Raw genomic sequence first — 17,876 nt, 5'->3', positions numbered from 1 at the left:
CCAAATATATGTAACATTATTATATCAGCTGGTGTTTAGCAATTCAATATTCATAGGTCTAGTATCTGTACATTCTGAGATTTACCTTCAGTAGGCTGCAGTAACAGGGTAATGGAGGAGAGAACATGAGAACAGATGAGCCTATGCTGTTATTGTATCTGCATTTCCTAAAAGCATTTAATGAAACAACGAAATAACTTGTTTCCAGTTGGTGTTAAATGGTTTATTAGCATTGCTCTTACTATGAGTCAGTAATTTCAGTTGACAGTTATATTATATATATATATATATATTATATTATTGTGATTGTAAGGACCTCGCCTCCTCCCACTCCGGCTTCAACCATTCAGCGCTCACTGTCGCTGATCTACTAATCATCGGTCTGATCAACAATCATCTCCCCCACCTGTCTCCACCTCGTTAAGCATTGATTTGTTCCCCTATTTATACCCCTGTGCCTAGTTCTCTCTCGTGAGGTCTACTCTTGTGAAAGTGTATGCTAAGCCTGGTTCAGCATCAGTTTCCTGTTACAAAGCCAACCTGTTCTTCAATTCAGCCTGTTCTTCAATTTCTGTTTTGTATCCTGTTCGATTCCTGCCTGTCTCCCGTCTGATCGTCTGTTCGTGCCCTGTTTGTCTCCTGCCCCGTTCCGAATTAAAGCGTGTTAACGTACTTGCGTCTAGCTCTCATTGCAGTGTGCAACAGTGATTTATCCCAGCTAATGTTTAGAATTTTAAGTTTGAATTGAAGACTTTTTGGCTTGAGAGCATTCCTCCATCCCAGCGGTTTTCCTTTTTTATGATAGTTTCCTCTCAGAAATGTTACTCCATGTTATAGCCTGATTTACTTTTGAAAGTACTTCTGTTTTGTGGTGTTAACGCACAGAAACTGATGTAAAAATAATGCTAAGCCATTTTCTTGACGGACAATTGCCTATCTCGTCTGCAGAGATGAAATCTATTCCTATCACAGAAATGTCAAGAAGAAGGACTGCTGTGCTGAGGCTGTGAACATTAATCTGTGAGTACCAGTTAGAGATTAAGGAGGGGTAGTGCAAATCCATGCACCAGCAGGAGGACTGCACCATGTGATTTTAAAACTCACAAGTTAAAGTCACAAAAGTTAAGGGATCTCATTTATCACCCATGCGTACGCACAGATTTCATACTGTTCAAACGGTGCGAAGGATATTTTTTCATGTATTGTTTGATTTATCAAAAAAAAAAAAGTTTCCTGTGAATGTTCTTATTCAGCTGTCAAAAGTCATGTGCTTTTCATACTGTTGGGGCAATTTCACTGCCATGTCCTTGAGTAACCCGAGTCTTCTCCCACTGAAGAACAAATGCACTCTCCATTACTACTTGCTTGCCTGTCACAGCTGGTTGCTCTGTCCCTTGTTGTGGTTACCAAGCAGGAATACCTGAACTGTCCCATTGTGCTTTGCTGTTAGTTTTAGTAGTGTTTTTTTTGTATTTGACCACTAAAAATTATTTGCAGGAATGATTATTGCCGTTCATACAGAAGGCAGAATGTATTAGAGAATGTTACAAGCCACATACGATTGCTAAGCTCCATTTTTAGAACAACCAAAGCTGTCATTGAACATATTAGTATTGATAATGACATGTTGATGTTCATCAACAGATGCCTTTCCTACGTATCTTAAAGTTAAATGAAACAGATGCTTCAATTAGAATTTTTGCAAGGTCTTGTGGCTCAAACAGAAATGGAGAAATTCCTACTGTGCCCTGAATATTTACAAACCAATATATTTTTACCACCAACCACCCACCTCCAAATAAGATAGGATACAGTGCATATTCAACAATATTTTAACTAGCTTTTAGGTATCGGTACAAACAACTCATGCAACAAATCCTATTGTTTTCAGAATGTGCAAAATATACTTATGAACTGAGCTATTCATCAACATGGGACAAGGCTCCTGACCAGGTCAATGTTGACTCAAGCACAACTCAAAATGACCACCTTGTTGTAAATGGTGTGTGTGTGTGTGTGTGTTAGTCCAAAGGTTTTTCTAATCAATACAAACAAAAGTATCACTAAGCCATGCTCCATTAGGCACTGGGTAATTGTCCTGGCTTGGTCATGCCCTTAGTGAATCTTTTGACTATACAAGCTCAATACAGAAAGCACTCACCAGCTATGCCATTATATTACTATATATTTGCTGGCAATGTAAAAGCTTTTAGAATTTGTCAGTACAAATCTGAAATCCACCATACACCGCAATGTTCCCTTTAGATGCCAAAGCCATTGAAGCAGAAAAAGTTGTGTCCTTTCAAAAGAGAAAAGTACAGTCTTTTCCAAGCTAATGGTGCAGTGCACTACTTTGCTTTCTCACTGCACAGAGTTGAATACCCTCTGGATTGGGAATGAGAGGCTACTGCTGTCCTGTTATTGCAATCCAAAAGTCAAAATAACATGGTATTTGCGCTCATTTTAATGAGAAATTTTACAATACTTTTAAATATATGATTCACTTAAATATTTCATTGCATTTCTCTCATACAGGTAATTTCAATACAGTTCATGCCAAGTGTTTAATGACTTAATTCTGTATTCTGCTCTTTTAAGAACCACAGTTAAGAACTGTTCTTTGTGATGTACTTGTGCATGCATTAAAGGCCATATTTTTATTTGCTTTTGTAGTTTTTTCAGTTTAATGAGCAATGCAGTAAAAAATTAACCTAGCTGCCACCATGCTAAAAAGGCAAAACAAATGATTAATATATGTAGCTTTGCCATTCTGCTGACCTTTGGTATCAGTTAATGGTGTCACTTAATGAATCCATTATATGAATTGGTCCTTACATACTTGTTATACTTGTAAGAAGTTTGGAACAACTTTTACTGCAAGTTTTTAAATGAGCTTTCAGCCATGCACTGTATCTGTGTCAGGACATATACAGTGTAAGAGGCCAATTAAATAATTACACCTATTCAGGCTCCAAGGGATTGTGCGGAAGCAAACCCAGCATGAAGTAAGTGGTGGGTGTCCAGCAAGCCTTGAATTAAATCATGATTCATTTTAGTATGGCTAATTATTAAAAAAAGAACCAGGTACAAAAGCTTGTGAGGCCACAGAGTGCCATCTGAATGCATATTCATTACAAAGCATTTCCTGTGCCTCATGAGATAGCTCAGCAACATGTGGGAGTGTCTCAGTACATTGATTTGACAGTGGCAATATTTGACCTGTTCTTAAACTGCTGTCCAATTTTGTGAAAAATCATTGTTTGAAATCATCATCTGAAAAAGCTATTATAACATGTTTAATTTGCACAGAGCATTTGCACACCTTGATGATACCATAATTATAACTTCATGCCACGAAATGAAACCGATAAGAACCACTTTAAAGTTTTTAATTAGTTTCGATCTCAAGCTAGAAGATTAAAATGAAATTAAGACCAAATCTATTGTCCCACATTAATCAGTCAACTAGAACTGCTTTATCTCTGCAAATCCAATGGTGTAAAGCCAACGAGATGATGACAATAGACTCTGGTCATACTGACAGCTGAGGAAAGAGTACAATTTCCAAGATCCAGATTAAGTCTGATCCCATATACTAAGGGGCATAATAATGTAGAAATAATAGAAAAGTACTAATACATTGAAGCTCTTTCATGTTGCTGCTGCTGTTTTGGGGTTCAGTGTTACATTAATAAATTATTGTTACAAAATCATTTCTGACCTTTTTAAAACAAACAAAGCTGACTGTTACCCTCACTACCACATCCAAGGTCCCACTGATGTAAGGATTAAAAAAATGTTGACACACAGTCCACATTTGATCCAGCTCTAAGTCAAGCATGTAAAGACTCATCACCACAGGAAAAAAATCCTTTGGGAAAAAAAATAAATAATAATACATGAGAATTCCAAACCATAAGCAGCTCAGTCTCAGCTTCAGCTATAACAGCAGCTGTAGGTGTGGTCACTGTGTCCATGCCACAGTTCTGTTCAGGGCTAATTTTCCCATCACCCCCACAGTCAAAACCATCTTCTGATGAATATTATCACTTGTCCTTATACTCATCTACAGTGATCTGCATGCCCCTGTAGATGGCATACAAAACAACAACGAAGTTAAAACTTAAAGCATGTAGTGAATACAAGAGCTGCACCTTTAGAAATGTTCAGAACTATCCAGAAACAGATGCTTTGGCTGCCTGATTTTAAACTTTTTGTGACTGAAGAAGAGATCTATTTGATATTCACTGCACAAACGGTCTTATTTACATCTTAGATGACTGACTACTTCTGAATGCAATTATTGTAAAATAAGTTGTGTCCTCCTTTTCGGTTAGTTCTTTCTAAACTTTCCAGTCTAATTCGAATTATGGGCTATTGCCTGATGTCAGTGTTGTAAGTTCAATTTCATATGATTTGGTAGGGATCTCATCATGATGGGTCTCTTTTCAAACAACTGAAATTAGTTCAAAATGCAATTTACACAATCGATTATGATACTAATTTTAAAGTGAATATAACACAGAAGCACTAACCTCCATACTCCAACAGAAGAATATGTTCTTTTCAATCCTCTTGAGAAATACTTGATTTGCATATGCATTTTATTGAGTGGGGTCCATATACTCATTCCTTATAATTCTAAGATGAAATCATGTCCTATTAATTTTAATGTGATTTTTGGGCTGCAAACGTGATTTCCTATCATCATAATTCAGGGGTGTAAAATCTGCAAGTGCTTCAGCACAGCCACATGCAAATATACATATGTGTGTGTGCACGCTGCATTTTCATTTGACCACAACACAGTTGTTTCTCTAGTGTATGATGACAGAGGTTTCCCTCTGTTGATACCCAGACTTACCTAGTGCTGGCTCTGCACATTCATTGTACTGTTCTGGGGTGCAGAAAGGGGAATCACCTGTAGGCAGAACAACACTCCAGTTCAGATGCTTCACCCAGCATAGCTGAATTAATTATGAACTGAGAGGTGCAGAAACGAGAACACAGAAGAGTAAGGTTGACCTCTTCTGCTGATGGGAAATGTTTCTGCACATGAGAGAGACCGCACTTGTCTTTCCAGTCGATACTCTAGACTATAGTGGTGCCAGACTCTGCGGAGACAACAGCCTGGATTTATTGCATATCCACTTCTGATGTTGTAAATAGTTTTCTAATTCAGCATTCAACTAGCCCCTGGGTTATAATGCTGCAAAGGAAAAACATAAAATTTCCATATCAACCTGATGTGAACTATATACTTTATTTAATCATAAAATAAATAAATATATTTGGAATAATTAAGTAAATTCCATAACAATCTAACCATTAAAAAAAATAAAAAAAACACATCAAAGTAAATACATTCCCATTTTAATTTAATTAATGAATGCAGCATTGTGAAATATGAATGTGAAATGCAACTGAATTCTGTATCATTTCTTCTCAAGCTGTCAAAGGTAGTGGGCAGGTTAAAAATATGCAATTGCTTCCATTTACTAACATGGTGGTGCTATCAATTATGAGCATCCTGAAGTGGCTCAAACTAATGCACAAGGTAGAATCCATCATAATAAATATGAATAAGAATATGAAAAGTAAAATAGCTACCTATCAGCTTGACACATAGCATCATTTAGCTAGATTTCTAGCTATGTTGATTAGCTAACAGCATACAGTATAACATTGACAATTTGTGAACGGTGAACTATAATATACTACACTAGGACATTGATATGTCAACATCTTTACAACTCCTCCATTTCAAGGAACTTTCCCTGCTTTCCTAGAAACCTTCTGCAGCCAATTAGTATGCTTGCACTGAGCAGAATAATAATTTTATTAGCTTTTCAAAGCACACTATATGAAACCAATCCATGGCTGTTGTTTACCTCATTTATAACATATAGCAGAGTTGTTAGGCAGTTAGTTACTTTCTTTGTATGCTCTTGTCGAGTTTCTCTCAGTGGAAATGATGGCAATGAGTTTCCATGGAGAAATACAGGAAGACAGAGACAGAAAGTGAAATTAAAATGATTTTGACAGAGATAAGAAAATAAGTCAAAATGAAAAGAGGAGAGTAGTGAGGGAAAGCGTCCCAAAAGGGAAAAATAACAGCAGGAGGACAGGAAATGAATGAGGCAGAGAGAGGGAAGAAGAAGGGAAGGAGAGATGAAAGCACAGACTGAGCATACCTGGCATATGCACCATCCTGCAGTTGCAGTTCTCCACGATGTAGCGCGTCTCACAGTCGATCCGGCAGGCCGTGACACTGTACACCTGGAAGAATCCTGACTCCAGGGCTTTGGACTGACACTCCCCCCAAGGGGGTGGAAGATAGGTCAGCTGCATAAATACACACACACACACACAAACACTTTGGGTAGGAAGAACATCTTGTGACCACTCCACATGGTACTGTAATGGATGAATGAGTTCAATGTCTCAACTGGCTTTGTAGTTTTTAAAACAAATAGTTCTGAGGCATAACACAAAAGAATCACCTTTTTCCTTCAAAAATAACAAAAAGAGTTATGTTTCTTGTTAACCAGTTTACAGCAGTCATTATCACAAATGAAGAAGACAGCGGGTTATCATAAAAGACATAAACTGATACTTGTGTCCACTCTCAAATATAGAATTCTCATCACCCTAAACGCCAAAATGCCACAGAAGGCCCTGACATGTGTGGTTTGGGACTCCCGGTAATCTAGAGAGCTTTGGCTTGTGGAGCCGTTTAGTTTTCTCAAAGGGTAGCCTGCACTACCATTGAACAGGCCTTCCTTCCTAGTCCTTCCACTCCACTCTAATTCCCACAAACTTAATTTTTCTGTGATTGATTCATACTGCTTCTTAATCAGTATTTCAGTTGTCTGGATTCAAATGATCGAATATAATGATTCTCAGAATAATTCTTATTTAAACAATTCCTCAATTATTAATTACCTAATATTTAATGGTATAATTATGATTCTAATTATCTTGTGTTGAAGGTTAGGTATCTGTTGTGTGGCTATTCTGTACCATTGTCTGTTTTGATCATTATGCAGTTGATCTGAACTTGATGCTCTACAATGGTCACTGGACCATTGGACCAAAGACTGTAAATATGTTCACAACAATGTATTTAAAACAAAATCTTACTTTGATCTTATCCTTCTCATCATTCAGTATTATTATTTTTGAGATATCAATGTAAACCAAGGTTATTACAGTCAACTATCTTAAAGTTTGGAAAGAAAGTCAATTGAACAGCCACTGCTAAAAAGGGAAATACTCATGTATGTATCTTTGGTGGCTGTCTGATGTTTTAAAATGAGTAACTTCTACACTGGTACAATTTATACATCCGACATAATGGTAAACAATTCAACATGACCAAAATACAGTGGGAACATACTGTCAGAGTGCTGACTTGGATTAGCACCCCTACAATATGTTGATGAACTGCTGTTAATCTTCTGTCTCTATCTTGTGGCAAGTTGCAAGCTATTCTTTTGATCCTCTGCAAACCCTCTGATCACAAATAACAAACCTGGTTTCATGAGAGAACTCATCTTAGAGCATAAGCAGCTGTCACCAGCCAAGGACCAAAGCCACAACTGCTAGCATGTTTCAGTCTGTAGTATGCATAAGGGTCAAGGCCCTGAATCCCAATGCAAGAAGATTTCAGTCTGCATCTGGCACGCAATGGCTATAGCTGGAGACATGAGTACTGTAGAAAAAAATCATTACAAAAATACTTATACAAGCAACCACAGACGTGAGACTACAGACTAAACCATGTTCTTATCTGTTTACTTAGTGGAGCTGCTTCTGCCTGCTGTCAAAAACAGGATATCAAGGAGGAGGCATAAGCAGAAAGTCAGCATGTCCTCTTTAAAAATAATGTCATGGATCTGAGATGCCATATTAATGACTCTGAGCTGCAACATAAACTGCTGCTGAAAAACAAGCCTCTGAGAATTTTCATTTGGGGATTAATTGTGTTTGCTTTATTATTCATCTCTCTTTCAGGGTGTTTTCATTTGGAAAAGGTGATCAGGCAGAGCACTTGCAAAGCCACCTTGTACCTAATGCACAACAAAAGTCATAGTAGGAAGTCCCAAAGATGTAGGATTCAACGTGTCATACAGAATTCATTTGCTGATGCTACATTTAATCTGTTTCCCACTTCACAGTGTGAAAATGAGGGGTGAAAAATCCCCCATCAATCTGATACTCCCTTTCCCTGCAAGTCAAAACTTGGAGCCCAGTTCATCTTTAGGTGTCTATTGGTGTGCTATACTAATGCTACTCTTTTAAGGTTTTTTGAATTATTTTTTTTGCTTGTTTGTAAGACTTTTCAACTGCTCAGATTTTCCCTTGGCTGTTAACAGAAGGCAGGATAATTCATGCTCATTGATTGAAAATATATTTCATGGATGACTGATTGACATCTTTGCAAATAGCAGTGTCTAGATCCTTCTTAACAATGATGCAATGATGTTATGTCAATTTCCCATGTTTGCCAAACACTAGTGATCTACCACGCAAGGTACTAGGTGAGGGTGTCAGTGCAACTAATTGTACATTGAAGATGCAACACATCCAGCACCATCACACTGAATAAATTCTCGTTATGTAATGATATAAAACAAATAAATCCTTCTGACCAACTTCAAAATATGACAGCAAAAGTCACCCCTTTTGGTTCTCAGCAACTTCAGCAAATCTACTCCACAGAATAAACAGCAGAGTCCAGACTATGAGAGGCGAGAGTGGAAAAAATGAGTGCCCCTTAGGACATGAAAACATGCAATGCAACACATCCAATCATACTTTACAGATAGCCTTCATCATGAAAGGTGATATGCAGAGGCAAAAACATTGCTAAACCAGAGATGAAAAATGGAAAACGGAAAACGGTTTCCAATCGGCTGTTTGTGACTGTCATTTCCAGCAAGTCTGTGATCCTGTGAGAGCCCATATAAACAGGTCGCTTGGGTAAACAATGTCCCTTCACTAGCATCTTAATTAGAAAGCTTAAGGGCTACAAACCTCTTCAGTGCATTAGTACAAGAACAAGTACATTGCACCGATAAGAAGAGGAGCTTTCATTTGGAAGGACAGCTCTGAGAGAAATAAACAGCTGGCACTTTGTTCAGACCCAATGGCTTTCCACAACTCTCAGAGGGGACTTACAGGGTGTCAACACAGATCCAAGCAGTAAATAACTGGCTCAAAGTATCACACACACATACACACACTCATATAGGTGTGCAAGCCCACTAACACTGAGAAGAAAATCAGAAACTCACAGCAGTAGGTGCATACTGTATAGAGATGTTTCATTTATGTTCAGAGGGTTCTAGGTTAAAGGGCTGTATAAAACATGTGTGGTATGCCCTTGAGCAAGGTCTCAATTGATCAATGAATATACAGATGAAAGGCTAAAGTAAAAAATGCAGACCATCAACACTGGGGTTCCAAGGGTAAAAGTCTCCAATAATGAGGAACTAAGTTAACACTACATCAAAAGCAGGTGATATTTAAAAAGTAAAATTAAACTTCAAAGCTGACCAAGAACTTTTCTTTGAATATGCTTTACTTATTATTGTTGAAATAAAGATGAACAAGTAAACAGCAATACACATTTGAAAGAATTATGAGATGGAAAAGCACTTTTAGTTTCTATTTTTGAAAGATCAGATGTTGCTTTCTTATTTAAAATTGAGCTTTGGTAAATATGAGTAACAGCAATGTTATCATTACAGACTTGAATTAGACATCCAAATTTGTTTTTATTAAATGAATACACTGTTGCTTAGGGAGTTTATGATATCTGACTATGGGTCAGCTTCATGTCAACCATCAAGCAGTGGGTAAAGGGTCATGAATGCATTTAGCAGTATGGAGGAAAATGAACAAACAGAGGGCTGAACTAATAGGCAGCAGTCTTGCTTAAGGAACAAAAATAAACCAAAGCCTCAGTGTAGTGATGGGCACACTATAGGACAGGAGGTTCTGTCTTTTAAATGGGACATTAATCTGAGGTCCAGGCATAATAGATTTCACAGACCTCAATTATTATAGCTATCATAGGGGCTATGCTAAAGCTAATTTGCAGCTGGTTGGTTTGCAAAAGAATATGTTTGGGGTTCTTTATTTACACTGCAGAAACTGGAATCTCAAGCTGACCACATAAATGAAGGTCATATGATAATGAACCTTGTAGCTGGCACACAAACAGTGGGATCTTGAGAATTATTAAAATAGGAAAGAAAGCCACATACCCTCTGTTCCTGTGTTGAAACAAAGGTCTGGAACCCCGGGGCAACACCGAACCCAAGCTCGTGAACAAAGGGGGGCTCAGCTTGGCTGTGGATCTGCACCCTGACCCCCGCCTCGAACGCCGTCTCCTCTGCAGTAACACACGGATCACAGAGAGTCAGTAAACATCACAGAATTCATCCTGCACACTGAGTACCAATTTAAACAGTCAGGCTGTGAGCACTTTCAGCTTCATCCTGAGGATACAGGGTGAGCCGAGGTGTCCCTGGGTTAATGAAATCTTCAGAGGCCCCCTCTTTTAAACAAGACTTCACTGCCATTTTGAGATACTGTACTCTCATCCAGTAGAATAGCTTTAACTGTAGTCAGATGAGTCTCTGTGAACAATGTATGTAAAAGTTAGTCCCTTTGTGAATCTAATTTCAGATTAGAATGTCTCCAATTGTATTGGGTTGGAGGGGCTGTGTCATGGTCTTCAACACTTACCATTTGAAATCCATGAAAACACTTTGCTTGGGTCATCAGGTTTACACACCTGCCTGCCCTATCAGTTATGGTGGATTACACTGGAGTATTGTAAAGCATGCTGATTTGCCATGGCAAAATATTAAAGAAGGTGCATATATAGACAGGATCTATTCCTCAGCAGTCTCTGGTATATTTTATGAGTGACAGCATCTTAGCCAACCTATACTAAACCACTCCAACCACACTCCAACCACATGCTAGTTATAAGATGTATGTATACAGGCACAGCTCATCAAGATGTGCTCCCAACACTTCACAACACTGTCTTTTGCCTGTCACAATGCATAGATGATTCTTGCCTGAATTACATATTATCCTGTTTTGCGTATTTTAAAATGAACTGAAATGAATCACCATCTATTTTAAGCTTCCATCCCTATTTTCTTTTCAAAACAGATACAGTACATTAACACTCCCCTCCCTAAAACCTCCCTTCTTTCAAAGTTAATTAGCAGCAATTAAAAAAATAATAATAAGAAGAAGAAAAAGTCCCAGAAGTTTGGTTTAGCCAAGCTATTTGTGTGTGGCAGTGACAGGTGGTAATACATCCACCACTCCCACAGACCATCAGTTACATTAACAAAGCAATGGAGGAAATACACTGTAACAGCATGTACCTTCTTAAAGAAGGACAGCTGACACCTGCGTTGATGTGTGAAGGACAGCTGCACATGGAAATCTGTGTGATGTAACTGCCGTGGTGATTATGCTCATTATTTTCAGACCGCTTCTTCACTGATCTGAGCCTCAGGGCAATGGCAGCACACAAAGTTAGCAAAGTTGATGCTGAATAAATTTACATTCTCAGTTAATCCATGCTCTCCCACAGGCGGGGGTTGCATTTATCTCCAGAATCCAGACATGCCTCATTTCAAACACTGTCTGCTTACCTGCACATCAAAACAAAAGTATTGCTTTCTGTTAAAAACACAGCTTCAGTGTGTGAAGGGTGGGGCTGCTCCCGTGTGTATTTTTATTTGGCTGCTATTGGATGTCCCTGCCATCTCCTAGACATGGGAAACCTTCAGGACCTTGGACAGCGATGGCCTCAAAAACAGGCCTGCACATCTGTAGCTCACAGGTAATCAACTTCAACAACAATCTCTCCACCACTCCACCAGTGAGGCTAAGTAAGACTCTTTTGACTTTTCAGTTTGGTCTTCTCCCCCATGGTGATGATTACGGAGTGGGGGGGGGGGGGGGGGGGTGTTAAATGCTGTGAGCCATTTTCTTGCCAGTCAACAATCCCTGTTAACTTTCTGCGAGGTGATATTTTCAAATTTTTAAAACAGATGAAAACTAGAAAGGGAGCTCCAAGTGAAAAAACCCTAATCGTAAAGGGTCATACCATATTTCTGAAGCTCTACTGTATGTATTTTTCAACAATGTGGTAGAGTGGCAAGAAGTGCTTAGAACCCACCCACCCCCCCGGGGCACTGCTGGTGTACCCTTGGGCAAGGTACTTAACCTAGAACTGAGGAAAAAAAAAAAAACAGGTCCAATGCGGTCGCAGTCAGCATGAAGCTGACAACCAGTTTGGTGAGACTAATTATGTACAGCAGGTAATTTCTCTGCAACTCTGAGAAACACTCTTGTTGCAATTAGTGGCACACACATCACAGAACACAGCAGACAGCATTTTACCTGGTCCATGAGGACAAGTACAGAGACAAAAGTTTCCCAAAGGTAATTAGAATCACATATTACTGTACAACAGTGAACTATAAAATATGAAAGCAGAAACTGGAATCTGATGATGCATATAATAACGTCACTTGGAATAGCAAAGAATACCTGAAGAAATCAAAGGAAAATGACTATGCAATGACAGGCCTGTCAGATCTTCTATCACTGGGCAATGTAAACTGCTCGTTGTTTACATGGACAAATTCTTTTAGATTAGCTGATAATATAATAATATCATAATATCCATTAATAATCCATCAATACACTAAGATGCAGAGCATTTCTTTCAATGCATGTTATACCTATTCTGTGAAAGGAATACGAGATTACCAGCCGTGTTGGCCCAGACCCTCATTCCCTCTAGACTGGACAATTGCAGTTCAGACCCCTCCATCTGCTTCATAAAGCAGCTTCTTGACTCATCCACAGCTGACCACAAAAGTGTAATGTCACACCTCCCCTCATCACTATATGTTGGCTGCGTGTTACAGCTCAAATACAATTCTAGCCTACCAAACCGTAGCAACAAGAAGTGCACCCCCCCCCCCCCCCCCCCCATAAGCTAATATCAAATCCTACACTCCAGCCATCTTCTTTCCTAGTGGTCCCTTCCTAGGGTTGCTCATTTTCATCAGGTCACCTCTCCACCTTGGCCCCAAGTGCTAAAATGACAACAGGATCACTGTCCATTTTCTGTTCTGTTTTCTGGCGTAGACTACCTATTTAAACTACACCTTGGTACAAGCTTGGTTGCTTGGAATTAGCTGTAGTACTTTACGGTTGTACAGGATGTTCCTTCAATGAGTGAGTTCCACTGAACTAGTTTTTTAGCCCACACCTCACAATCAACCTTCCAACAAAGTACTATCTTAAATTAAAATTTGCTGATTAATGAATGGGAAAGCCAAATGCAAATGCACTTAAAACTGACTTTAAAGTATGTGGGAAAAACAGGAGAAAAGTGCCTTGTAGCTACAGGTATCAAGGTTAGTATGTTATACAACAAATACTGAATAATATTTAGAACTCCCCTTAATTTAATTTTAAATCATTGATAGTCACAGCCTGATGAATACAGAACACATTTATCAATGCAATTTAACAACACTGGATATGATCTGCCAGATATAATTTCAGCCTCTTTTAGATCACAGGCAGGTAATATATTTACCAAAGCTCTCTGAAATAAAAAGGGCCTTCTCGAAGTGTAAATCTCCAGTATCTGATGGCTTAACGTTACTTATCACCCCTCTGCTATTAGACATACAGCATTTGATCCATTGAATCCCTTTTCTTCGCTCCAAGAGACATAAATATTACAAAGATACAGAAAGGGTGAAGATCCAATCTTATGTGCCAGTTCTGTAATGAATTTAGATAAAAGAAAGTTGCCCGAAATCCTGGCAGAGGACTCCCCAAATCAATGCTAACAGACCAGACAGTATTTTATGAAAACCACACACTCATCAGATGCACAACGCAACTTTATAATTTATGACTCCAAAACAAAATCTCTCAGGGCTGTTCAGCAATATGTACACTTGATGCAGAAATATGTTGCTTTAGATCAACAGCATAGGACACAATTTTTTATTCACTATAGCCTACTCACAGCATATGGACTTAGTCCCTGAATTTGTAAAATGCTTCTAAGTACACAAAAACTCTTCCATATTCCTTTCACATACACCACAGAATTCATAGAAGGATATTGACCTTTTTGGGGTATTAAAATATGAAGCCAAAAATATAAAGATGTTAAATATATCGATGTTGTGATGAGAAAGAATCATTTCATTGAATATGATGCCTATGGTCAATTATCTTCCAAAAAATGGTCCTCTTATTCATAGCCCAAATTGATTTGGCAACCTCTGAATAATCTCACCATTAATCATTGACTCTCCCACACATCTGTCGCTGCTGCTTAGTCCCAGGGTCTTTACAAATTAGGGGGTGGGTGAAAGGCCCAACAGTAACCAAGGAGACATTTTCAAAAGCTCAGATTCAATCAGGATCAATCTGGCAACCATGCAATTAGTCTTTCACTTTCACCTTGATCAACCTGTTACTCAAGGACAAAACAAAGATAAAGACAATACACATTTGATTTAAATGAGTCTGTGTCAAAATATCAAAGCATTTTATTGGTCTTGAACTAGAACTATTCTTCAGTGCACAAAAATGTCTTACTTTCTCATCTAGCTAGCGGCTCAAAATTGTCTTGTTCAGTTCATATTCAATCACATTTCCCATCAAGTGTCTCTCAACATTAAGCCAACAGTTTCATAAAAAGATTGATATAATGACATTAGAACACAATTACAAGTGAGAATGGTCTTATACTTGAGAGCCAACTTCAATAAAACCACAAGAGACCTTGTCAGCAACTTCAAGTAAGTAGTTAAATTACTCCATTTTTTATTCTTTCATTACATTTTTTATTCATTTTTGTGACTGCATAACCATGATCAGGATTAAACATTTACAATCAAAAAGGGTCATAAGAGGGAATTCTGTTGGTTGGTTCAGTTAAGTTTCCCTATAATAAGCAAAGTGCCAACTATTACTGAGCCAATAACAATTGTTGATTTTTTTTCCCAGTATTATCAAGCATGGTGTCAACATGCATTAACAGCCTGTGCAAAAATGCTCTGAGCTTTTGTTATGACATGATGCTTTGGAAGGTGTTTTTGACTATGATATCACTGCACAATCATACTGAGGGAGATAACAGATTCAAATAAACAAAAATAGTGTACACAGTGAAAAATAAAAAGCAATTATTTTTACCTTAGCTCTTTAACAAGAGTCAGAATTTAAACATCAGCCATATGGGATATCTCTATATGATGCTTGGGAACATCTTCACATAGAGACAACTAGCCATCCATGGGTACAGGTGAACACGCACCAGTCCAGAGCATGATTAATTCATCTTAGCTTTTCTGAGGTTTTGTTGGACCTTTCAGAGCATGAGCATTTGCTTCTTTTACTGTTGTCATCTCAGAACTGACCCCTTCCTCACAGTTTCTTTTAGACAAGCCTTCACGCTCAGGGTCTCAGCTCTGCCTTTCAGATCAACAGCAAGCTCCCTCAGTAATAAGAGTAGGGCCAATTCAAACAGAGAGAACTCCGCAGAGCAACAGCACTTCTTATTCTGCATGCCTGTGACCATCTCATATTTATTTCCTTGTTAATGTGGTCCCACCGAGTGCCCCTTCAGTGGCACTTTATAGCTCTGATGGCACATAATTTTAGCGTAATTGTTACCTTGCACATTGTTTCTGAGTAAAGAGCTATACTTTCTGGGGTAACTACAAGTTAACATTGCAGTGTTACCACACATTTTTCCTGCTTTACCATTAGCTGTGAACTTAATTGTGACTAAATATTACACTGTACACAACAGAACAGCCTACTCCTTAAAACAATTCTGTGAAATTCAACCATAATTTATATTCAGTCTCTGCTATTTTAAGCTCCCCTTGTTATAACTGAGACAATACAGAGACTGTGTAAACAACAGGGCCTAGTTATGTATTCCTGTCTGCAACTGCTTTCTCCTCTTGTCCTGTTTGTTAGCTTTTATCGTCTGTTTCTTCAAGGAGCAATCAGATCAAAGCTAGTGGAGGCTAGAGGTGCACGAAAGGTGGCTACAAGATCAGACTACATGGCAAAGAACCAGGAATGTTGTGGGGCCACAGAGGTGCAAAGCAATGCTCCAGTTCTACGCTGTGGGACACTCTCAATTTTAATACTGTACAGTGCTGTGGGTGGAGAGGACAATCTGCAAGTTTGGAAATTCTGAGCGGCATAGTTCATTTAGAGCACGCCACTGCCAGAGCGCTCGAAGGCACTCATCCATTCCAAATGCAGTAAGAGTGTGCATTACATTTTTAAATGGCTGATTAAAGACCCGCTGCAGTACATGCGTGCTGAAGGATAGACGCTGGGTGGCCGTTATGTCCCACTCACATTGTCCTGTGCCAAGGAAGTGTGACAGATGTCTGCAACATTTAGCCATGCATCGGTATGCGCAAATATGAGGGCATTATTCTTTGCAACTTTGGGGACCGGGATATTGTCTCCACAGCACTGCACAGCCAAGGAGCCAATGAATAAACACTGAACCTGATGTCCACCCATTCTGTAATGCAGCTCATATCAACAGCCTTCAGAACCAGTCTACGTCAGAGCCCGTGTCTCTCCCTGCATCAGCAGCACATACTGCCTACCATTAGAACAGTCCAACTCCTCACTGAAGATAACACTGTGCCAATTTCTGTTCGGTCAGTTTATCTTGCATTGTTTATCCAACTTAAGCATAGATGTGACTCCCAGAATATCAATTCACCTTCAATGCTATTGTGCCAGTTGTCTGTCTTTCATCTTGCTCAAAAAAAGCTGATTCTGCCCAGTTCAGCAGTGATTGATCTAATGCATTCACATCATGAAGCGTGACACGGAATGATCAAGTCATTTGAATTTCTGCTCATCACAGGACTAAAGCCACAGCTCTTGCACTTCTGTGCTGATCTCAAAATACGAAGGTAATCAAGGGTGCATTACAGTTGCACATGTGTGCTTTTTGTAAAACAGGTTTCGTTTAGATGGTCTGATCCTGCAGAGTGGTGGTGATACATAGCTGATCAGGAGCTGAATCCTGCTGAATTGCGACTGCAGTTTGGGAACCCAGATTAGAGGAAACCTTTTGGATTGCATTTATGCACACCAGATTATTCTGAAGCCACCAAGTACTTGTAACAGCTACCCAAATTTTACAGGACTGTTAGCCTACTGTATGCATTGCAAATGGCACAGGACAAATATGATTACATTGTTTATCTACAGTAATGATTTGTGCCTCCTGTAGAAACAATATTATCACAATACATTTATAAAATTGGGTTGATGAAATATTCACACTACATGACAATTACCGGTATGTGTCATGCAAACCTTCCTGAGGAATATAAGAGGAATACCATTTTACATTTATAAAATTCCTGTATCATGTAGTGGGAGGAAAGACAAGAGTGTAGGTGCCATCGAATGCATCCACTGATTTGGAGGATGGAATGTGCTCTTGCAAACTGATTTGCAATTATGCACACCTCTTCCAGTATAGGAACCCTTCGGAGTTCAGTTTTTGGCCAAACAATACTTTGAACAGCGACTCTGGAACAGCTGTATAATTAAAATTATCATTATTATTATTATACAAAATTATCCCATCTTACGTCAATACAAATAGCACAGATGCAGCCTTGGTTATGAGCTGTGGTCACAGAACTGTCTTTCGTGCTAATTAAGAGAGGGAAAGCTAAAGAAGACGTATCAATGGTATCCTTTACGTGCATGTGCCTTCTCACTAGCGCTGTACACAA

At 38.8% G+C, this 17,876-nt stretch overlaps 1 protein-coding gene across 2 annotated transcripts in view; it reads right to left on the bottom strand.

Annotated features, from left to right (window-relative positions):
- The window catches only part of LOC118780201 (acid-sensing ion channel 2-like), a 266,399-nt gene that overhangs the window by 11,831 nt on the left and 236,692 nt on the right, over positions 1–17,876 (bottom strand). For both annotated transcript variants that reach the window (XM_036532592.1, XM_036532581.1), the window contains 3 exons: positions 10,275–10,402; positions 6,195–6,345; positions 4,865–4,921 (listed from right to left, as the gene is read on the bottom strand). In XM_036532592.1, the coding sequence (XP_036388485.1) occupies positions 4,865–4,921; positions 6,195–6,345; positions 10,275–10,402 (336 nt within the window). The remainder of the gene's footprint in view (positions 1–4,864; positions 4,922–6,194; positions 6,346–10,274; positions 10,403–17,876) is intronic.

This window comes from Megalops cyprinoides, chromosome 1, assembly GCF_013368585.1.
Source record: "Megalops cyprinoides isolate fMegCyp1 chromosome 1, fMegCyp1.pri, whole genome shotgun sequence".
Lineage (NCBI taxonomy): Eukaryota > Metazoa > Chordata > Actinopteri > Elopiformes > Megalopidae > Megalops > Megalops cyprinoides.
This window is presented reverse-complemented; position numbering and strand designations above follow the sequence as displayed.